The sequence below is a fragment of the Hemicordylus capensis genome, chromosome 4 (genome assembly GCF_027244095.1).
Source record: "Hemicordylus capensis ecotype Gifberg chromosome 4, rHemCap1.1.pri, whole genome shotgun sequence".
Lineage (NCBI taxonomy): Eukaryota > Metazoa > Chordata > Lepidosauria > Squamata > Cordylidae > Hemicordylus > Hemicordylus capensis.
Window position 1 is genome coordinate 106,118,857 of NC_069660.1, and position 9,508 is coordinate 106,128,364.

Genomic DNA, 9,508 nt, shown 5'->3' on the forward strand with positions numbered 1-9,508 from the left:
GTGATCCTTTTGCTTGCTTTGCTTTCCAACTGCCTCTGACTACCACCACTACTCCATCCCCCTATCTCTCTTGCTTTCCATCATGGACCAATAGAGGTTTATTTCACAGATGAAACATCTTTACACATGTATAGTTGGCTGTAAATTAAGTGATTCAGACCTAACTTGATGCATTCTGGTGGATGGTTTTGCTCTTTACCTTTCCATTGAAGAACTGATACAAAAAATATGTAATAATTGCTTAGTTGTCACAAAGGATTTAAGCATCACTAGCAGACCCAGCGCACAGCATCTGTGCCTCTAGTCTCTCCCCGCCACTTCCCCCCTTCCTTCTATCCCAGTCCGTTCCTCATCCTTCTCTACCACTTCCGCCCCAGTCATCCTCCCGTCACTGGCAGCTTTCCCTCCCCACCACCTGGCACCCCACTGGGCTCCCTCCCTCCCTCCCCGCAATTTTCGGCCACCAGCCACCTCCTCTGCCAGGGCCTGCCACCACCACCTCCTCACCCCGCCATACACCTCATTCGCTGCTCTCCCCACTCCCAGCCCCCAGCCATAACAGTCTCAGTTTGTTCTCCGTCCTTGGAGGCGCGTGCAGCCAATCCTCTTGCTGCACCAGCTTCCACCCGGCCACAGGCCCAGCCAATCCGCTTGGTGTAGAACTCTCCCTGCCTCACATTGGAACGCACCACTCATGGACCGTCTACCGGAATTATATATAGGGATAGATGGATAGATAGATTCTTCCACAGGCCCATTCCCATGTTATGTTCAACACTCATATGACAAGTGTACAGTGTATACCCAGGTACAGATCTGTACACACATACAGCCATTCACATGTTATGTTGAACACAGGTACAGAAGTACACTTCCTATCTGTACCATGCATTTGAAGGGCCTGTATTCAGGTTCACTTTTAAAATGAACATGGGTGCAGACACTCACACAGACACATGTACAAGTATATAGACACCTGTACAGTTACATAATGTCTGAATCAGGCTCCTGTTTTTCTAGCACTCAAACAGCAATTTGCCGCTGCTTCAAAAATGTAGTTTCCCCACCATGTCACGTCTCACTAGCACAATAATGTGACTGCTGTGAAGAGTATGGTTGTACTGTGTATCTTGGATGCCTTTTGGATAGTGACTGTGGTGGTAGGGAGCTGAGAATGGTGTGTATGAAGTTTTTTTTTTTTTTAACCTTCCCCCCCCACCAGACATTATTTACACTTTTATCTCCACTGCCACCCATGATATTGTGAAGCCTCTGTCATACTTATAGTCTCTTTAGCCTGATAACATTGTTTTGCAGACATGAGGCGGGTTCAACAGAAATCACTCAATCAAGATCTATATATTTATTTCTCCTGGGTGTGCCATGGAATGTGTGTCCCGGCAACCCAGCTGATTGGCTGGGCGGAGGACGCACCTGATTGGCTGAGGCGCACCCAGGAGGATTGGTTACTGTGGCGGCGGTCCAACCGTGGAGGCCAGAGGCAGCGGGCCTGGCCCGGCTGCGGAGGCAAGGCCAAGGAGGGGGGAAAGAAAGTGGGGGGGGGGTGGCAGAAGTGGCGGTGGGGAGGAGAAGTGGCTGGGCCCGGAAGCAGAGACTTGAGGAGAAGTGGGGGAGAGGTAACCGCCAGCCCCATCCATCCATGATATAATACTGTCCTGCTATCCTTTATTGGTCTAGTGCTATTTTTACATTGTTCTGGTGCTACTGTGTTCTGATCTAGTAATTTGTTGTGTAGAAAAACCAATTTCACAGATAACCTAAGCCAAGTGTAGAATCCAGAGGCTGGTATGTGCTCATGATGCGGTATGAAAGAGTCTGAACAGCGTCTTTCTGGGTTCTGTTAGTCACATAGCTGGCTTTATCCTCTAGGGCCGTTAATAAGCCTGCTTTCACCAACTCTAGAATCACTCATATTTTTTTAAGCTAAAATAAATATTTAAAGTCATTTTTGTATGTGAAAGAGAAGCCTCTAGAGGCCTAACCTTTCCCCTTAATGTTAAGCTTCTCTCTAAACAGTGTTAGAAAGTTTGCTAAGATTAAAAAAGCATGCTACAGGCTTGGGCTACTTGATTTCCTCTGAGATGAAAATGTGATAGTTGAGATGCTTTTTCCATTATGACAAAAGATAAATTGTGCCGCTGAGAATATGGAAGAAGTATTTTGCTTGCTACTCTAAATAGTTTGAGAACACTGTAGGTTAAGAATAACAAAAAAGCATTATATTCATTCCTTATTTGAGAAGCTTGGTTTTATGAAAGTATATGTTTTGATACTGACAAACTACATTAGCAGGGCTGGTCTGAGCTCAGTTTTGTAGCCTTTTAGTGGGTATCATAATGTACAACATTACCAATGCAGAGGGGAAAAACTTCATTTATTGCAATTTCAGACTTCTGCATCTGAACTGCATTTTTGTTTTACTTTCTAGAGTATAGAAAAAGAATAATTTGGTAGTGTTAGAGATTTCTTTATGTGCCCTCGCTACAGCAGAAGTGCACAGATAAGGGAGCACTGCTAATTAATATTGTCTGGAGGCATGGAGTTAAAGTTCCAAATAAAGTAGTTTATTTAGGAAAATTTATCACAGAGATAGATTAAGACCTACATGCCTCATTACTAGCTACATACAGGGAGAAGAAGGAAGTCTCTCAAGTGAGAGAATGTAACCTGAGACTATCAGTCTGACAAAGGGAATTGGAGTAGAGAAAGTATAGTCAGATGGGGGGATGCCCTTACTGGCTATCTACTGCTGATTCCCCTAGAGCAGGCCTGCTCAACTTAGGGCCCCCAGCTGTTTTTGGACTACAACTCCCATAATCCCCAGCCACAGTCGCCAATAGCCAGGGATTATGGGAGTTGTAGGCCAACATCTGCAGGAGGGCCGAAGTTGAGCAGGCCTGCCCTAGAGTCAATGCCATCAGGAACAGCATCTCCAATATTTAGGAGCAAAAATGAGGCAGAAATCCCAATTTCCTTGCTTTATAATTGAGGAATAGCCATTGAAATATTGTTGTTTTATTATCTCCATACTTACTTACTTCCTGTGGGTTAGGCCCAAGTTCCTGCTTATCACTTCTAACTGTTCAAAGAACTATTCTTTGTAGCCTCTGATCACACAGTAAGCCCAAAGTTATTTCTTCCCATATAGTCATACACATGGTAACAAACTTTTATCAATGTTTATGTTAAATGTTTTAGAAAACTTTGAAATGAGAGAAATACAAGGCATCTCTGCCCGGAGACCCAGGTTTGGGGTGGTCTACAAATTTGAAAAATAAGCAAATAACTAAATTTTGAATGCCTCTTCAAAATGATGCTATAAAGTCATAATATTAATACACAAAATGTATTACGGTTTGATTTCACTGTTATCACCATTTTTACTTCACAAAAATGTTTTGTTTTTGTTAGACTGCTAGTTGGAATAGTGGCAAACAATGGTGAGCTGACTCATGATGCTTCTCTAAAGGGTTCCCACTTCATACAGCTTTGTAGCCAACGAAACATTCCCCTCCTGTTCATCCTGAATACAGCTCCACATGCAGTAGAACCAGCTAGTCTTGCACAGGTAAAACAATGTATAAAGAACACATTCAAAGTATTGTATATTAGTGGATCAAATGTGCCTTGTTCAAAAAACATGGTCTCCACAATACTTGTGGGCAGGGTCCCTTAATGTGTCCTGGTCCTCCATAATCCATATAGCAGATAAATGGGTAGCATCTGGAGGAAATTAGTGTTAAGTTTGCAGATTTCAAAATGTTTTGTTTGTATAGTTTTATTTCCTCTAGTCTGCGCTGTATGTGCTACATATGTATGCACACACAGAGCTTTGTTCTGTCACTGAGAGAGGTTTGGGGCAAGATGGATTCTAGCAACAATATCTAACATTGAATCCAGCAATAACAGCTAGCATCCTTTCTCTTCTTTCTCCTTGCATTGGCAGGATAATATACATTAATCATTTAAACTTTTATAGGATTTTCAGATCCTTTATACGTTCAGTAGTCCAGGAAGGAACAGAAAGAATATAATTATGTATCTGTGTATCAATATATGTATAACTGTCAATACATTTTCATTTTAATTAAGGCAGAGGATCATACCAAAAGATTAAAGGCGCAGGCCTCCATGATGGCTGCAGTTGCTTGTGCTGCTGTCCCCAAAATAACCCTTGTGATTGGTGGCTGTTATGGGAATGAAAGTTATGCTATGGTAAGGCTGCTGGATATGTTGGCAATATGTCAGGTCTTGAGTTCTCAGCTACTGGTAACCACCTTGTCTCACCTCACCCCATTCCAAAATTCTTGTCTGTACTAGTCCTTGACCCTTGTCAACAAATGAGCAGTCTCAGGCATGGAACAGAAAAGATGTGGAATCACTGTATCTGATATAACAGTGACACTGATTTCAGTAGTTGCACTGATGGACAGCCCATACACAAGGCCTTTTGTTGATAAATTGTTTGCTCAGACACCTGCACTCTGCCTTTGGCTTTCTTCAGACTTTGTATCTGCGCCAGGCATCGTTTCTGTTTGTGTGATTACAATCACTTTTAGGTGTCTGACTTGGGATTATATATAGATCTAGAAAGTATCTTCAGGTAACATTTTTAAGTAGTTTTGAGATGGTACACATGACAAATTATAATATATTTCTGGTTTAGTAACACATACATTTAATTCCCCATAGCAATGTGATTATTATTTGTAATTTTATATATTTAAGTTGTATAATTTACCTGATGGTCCAGCCTTTAATATCAGGAATCTGCCAATGACCAGTACCGAAAAACTGATATTGGTGTGGAGCAGCTGTTGATGCTACTATTATGTCAGAGACCACTTGCTCCCAATGGTGCTGCATATGGGTACTTCATGGTACTGGTAGAGATGGACACGAGGGAAGAACACACACAGCCCTTTTTGTGGTCATCCTGGGAATCTTTTGGCCTTCACATTTCCGAGAAAAACTGCATACATCTGCAGCAAAATAGGTTCCCAGTAAGGCTTTTGCTTGGCAACTAAAATAGTTGCCTAAATTGATGTTTAGTCGACATCTTGACTAAATTACTCGACAGAAGATCCACTGAAATTAATAGACAAGTTAGACTTCCATTGGGTAATTTAGCCAGGATGTCAGCCCATGAGCTCTATGATATCTGTCGGAATATGATGCTGTGGTCGCTGTAAGGCCCAAGCTATTGCTCATGCTGTTCTGGCTATCAAAGCTCCAGTGATTCAGACTATTAGTACCTGAAATGGGTTCTTCAAAATTAGACACGATCCATTATATTTCAAGGGCTTTTTAATATCTTCCTATGAATGGACACTCTTCAACTGGCTTAAATGGTGAGTCTTTTCTGGTTTCTTAACCCTTTATTGCCTTTTTTCAGTGTGGGAGGTCATTTGAGCCAAATTTTCTGTTCCTCTGGCCTAATGCAAGAATTGCCCTTGTGGATTCAAGACATTTATCCACATACTCACTGACATGCATGGGAGAAGGAGCAGAGTTAAAACAATTAAAGGAAAAGTAAGTGCATTGAAAATAAAAGCCTCAAAATTATGATTGAATTAATAATGTTGATATTTAGATTTCAGGATGCCATTTCTAAATTGCTAAAGTAATTCTGAGTTTTGCAAATTGCTGTGCTTCATCTCCTGTGCTGGTAATTGTCTAGCTTTCTTGGAACAGAATGGACCACTTCAGACATCACACAGATGCTTGGCTTTCTGCAGTGTCTCAGAGCCTTGGGAGTGTGCACACCTGCTTCCTTTTTGCACATGAGCCTCAGAAGAATTCTGCTTCCAGTTGTGATTAGAAACAAGCCAGGATCAGTTGTAATGCCTGAACGGACTGATCCTGGCTGCTGCTGCTTCTTCTTCTATCTATCTATCTATCTATCTATCTATCTATCTATTTATTTGATTTCTATACCACCCTTCCAAAAATGGCTCAGGGCGGTTTACACAGAGAAATAATAAATAAATAAGATGTCTCACATTCTAAAAAAAACCACAAGCTAGACACCAGCAACAGTCACTGGAGGTACTGTGCTGGGGGTGGATAGGGCCAGTTACTCTCCCCCTGCTAAATAAAGAGAATCACCACGGTAAAAGGTGCCTCTTTGCCCAGTTAGCAGGGGTTTATAATAACTAGAGGTCTTAAAATAAAACCAACATGTGAACCCAACATCAGATCTTGTGTTCAGATTGTGCTTAGCTGAAGACAGGAGAGATTGTGTAACAACTGACCCTTTATAGCCACAACTGGAAATATAATTCTTCTGAGGCTCACACATGAAGGGGTGGTGGTGGGGTGCACTTTGACATGCCATATGAAACCAAGGCTTAATCTTGAATCCATATGATGTTCAAACAGGCCCATAGTGGCTTATGCATTCTACAGTGCAATGCGGTCATTGCAGAACTGTCCGCACCACTGCAGGGATTTAACATATGTGGCGATGGTGATGTGCAAGAGAGCAATACTGGAACTACTGACCTCTAGTGTAATCACACATTGTATGCTACTTCCGTTGGTAAAAATGGAAGTAGCATACAATGTGCAATCACACACAAGGTCAGTAGTTCTGGTGCTGCTTTTTTGCGCAGCACTGTCACCGCAGGTTTTAGAGCCCTGCAGTGGCATGGGTAAATTGGAAACGCTTGTGTTATGCTATAGGACATGTAAGCCAGAGTCTGTTTTGTTTAAACCCAGGTTTGGCATTTTAAATAAAAAGTACTGAAGGGGTTGGGTTTCTCCCCCCCCCAAAAAAGTTTGTTTATTGTCTGTTTCTTCTCTTAAGCACCCAGAATCTTTATATATGACCTCTAAAAATGCATCTGAAGATTGAAATGGTTCTTCTAAAAACTTTTTACCTTTATGAAATTCTTGTCTTTCCAGACTAGAGGAAGAAAGCAGTGCCTTTTACTCTTCTGCCAGGATTTGGGATGATGGTGTAATTCTACCGCAGAATTCTAGGAAGGTAGGCTCCTTTCTCAAAGTAATGCATCGCTCACACAAGCTGCCTCCTCTGATTTCAGCAGATGCTTCCCTGCTCCACATCCCACACTGTTGTGGATGGATCCCTGACTCTTGTGAGCAACTTTTGGGAGTGGGGACAGGGGGTTTCAGTGGGGAGGAGGAAATTGGCATGTCTCCTTGTGTGAATGAGGGAGAATGATGAGGGAGAATAAACTGAATCCAGATAAGACGGAGGTACTTATTGTGTGGGGTCAGAACTCCAGAGACGATTTTGATCTCGCTGTTCCAGATGGGGTCACACTTCCCCAAAAGGAACAGGTTCGCAGTCTGGGAGTACTTCTGGATCCACACCTCTCCCTGGTATCTCAGGTTGAGGCGGTGACCAGAGGGGCTTTCTATCAGCTTCGGCTGATATGCCAGCTGTGTCCATCTCTTGAGATGAACGACCTCAAAACAGTGGTACATATGTTGGTAACCTCCAGACTTGACTTCTGCAATGCGCTCTATGTGGGAGTGCCTTTGTACGTAGTCCGGAAGCTTCAGTTGGTACAGAATGTGGCTGCCAGGTTGGTCTTTGGGTCATCTCAGAGAGACCACATCACTCCTTTGTTGATAAGCGTTACACTGGCTGCCAATAAGTTTCCGGGCAAAATACAAAGTGCTAGTTATAACTTATAAAGCCCTAAATGGCTTAGGCCCTGGGTATCTAAGAGAACGTCTTCTTCATTATGAGCCCCACCACCTATTGAGGTCGTCCGGAGAGATCCGTCTCCAGTTGCCGCCAACTCAGGGACAGGCTTTCTCGGTTGCTGCCCCAAGACTATGGAATGTGCTCCCTACTGAGATACGATCCTCCCCATCTCTGACAATTTTTAGAAAGCATTTGAAAACCCACCTCTTCACCCAAGCTTTTTCAGTTCTTTAAAATTTTAAGGTTTTAATCTGTAGGTGATTTTTAAATTGTTAAATTGTTTTAAGTTTTTGTATATATTTTATAAATACAAATAGCATATAGTTTTATGCTATTGTTAACCGCCCAGAGATGAAAGTTTGGGGCAGTGTACAAATTTGATTAATAAATAATAAATAAATAAAACATACTTTTCAATCCCTTTTCAGCTTCCCCACATGCATGTTTGCTGCTGCTTCTCCTCCTCCTCCTCCTCCTCCTCCTACTACTACTACTACTACTACTTATGTCTTATTGGAGCTTTCATCTTTTTTTCTTCTGTCTATGATCAGTAGTCTTGCCAACTCCCATAGTCCTCAGTGTGACCTGACAATTTCCCCCCAGCATCTACAACACTCTTCTATCACTATTTTTAATCAATTGGCAACTTGAATACAAAGATCCCACTGCATGAATAGAAACTGCATTTCACTCGCATGGGATCCTCCATTTGCAGTCCCCCACAAATTTGCTCGAGAGGGAGCTGCTATAGCAGCTTTTTAGGAGTCCAAGTGGGGTCAGGCGGTGGGACAGCAACACACACTTTGCACTAATCTAAATAAATAGGCTGTTTGAGATGACTTGCTGCCTACAACTACAACAATTAATCTACATACCGCTTTTCAACAAAAAGTTTGCAAAGTGGTTTACGTAGAAAAAAGATAGTTCCCTGTCCCCAAAGGGCTCACAGTTGAAAAAGAATCACAAGGGAGGCAGCAGCCACTGGAACGATGCTGTGCTGGGGTTGAATAGGGCTGTCCCTGTCTCTGTGCTGATCATATACTGAGCTTTGTAATCTGCTATATTTTCAGAAAGCATTTCCTGGGGTGTTTTTTTAATAGAGCATATTGAAGCATGGCTTACTTTCTAGAAGAAAATAAGTCTTGTGTTGTCGTGTTTGGAAATAATGGAGGTTCAAAAAATTAGTGCAGCAGTAAAAGAGGAGCAAGATACTCAAACTATTCTTATTGCTGAGTGGAGAACATCAGTACTGCAGGAAAAGATTTCCAGCGTAGTTTTGTTTGGGTCGTCACTAGTTTCAAAGGGCTGGATTTGCGGATCAAGAAACTTTAGAAGATTTTTTTGAATTATTATTATCACTGTAGTGATCCCAAACTTAATTTAGTTTCTTGCAGAGCTGGAAAATGACATTTTTTCCAGTTTGTCTAATGATTTGGTTGCTTTTCCTACCCAATTTCAATATTAGCAATGAAACTGGTTTATCGTTTTTGTAGTAGTAGTAGTAGTAGTAATAATACAACTGTTATTGGTATAATATTGATGAAGCATAAGAGCCTGAGCTTGGAATTAGGAAGTTCCTGATTCAGATCGTGCCACTGCCATGAACTCATTAGGAAGCCTTTGGCCACTCCCTGCCCCCATCCCAGCCTCACAACTAAAATGTGCGGGCAATTAGTCAATATTATGTTACAGGTTTGTTGTAATGATTTAAACAAGTTAATGAATGTGAAGCGCTTTGAGCATTCTATATATATATATAAAACACATGCTAAGTAATATTTGTATTGTTTACTTCTTTCATTTTGGCAG

At 41.8% G+C, this 9,508-nt stretch overlaps 1 protein-coding gene across 8 annotated transcripts in view; it reads left to right on the forward strand.

The window, feature by feature from the left end:
- Window positions 1-9,508, forward strand: part of LOC128324470 (methylcrotonoyl-CoA carboxylase beta chain, mitochondrial-like) — a 44,350-nt gene that overhangs the window by 34,259 nt on the left and 583 nt on the right. For 7 of the 8 annotated variants that reach the window (XM_053249083.1, XM_053249090.1, XM_053249088.1 and 4 more), the window contains 4 exons: window positions 3,433-3,589; window positions 4,114-4,236; window positions 5,417-5,553; window positions 6,928-7,009. In XM_053249083.1, the coding sequence (XP_053105058.1) occupies window positions 3,433-3,589; window positions 4,114-4,236; window positions 5,417-5,553; window positions 6,928-7,009 (499 nt within the window). The remainder of the gene's footprint in view (window positions 1-3,432; window positions 3,590-4,113; window positions 4,237-5,416; window positions 5,554-6,927; window positions 7,010-9,508) is intronic. The other variant, XM_053249087.1, reaches the window with a different exon arrangement.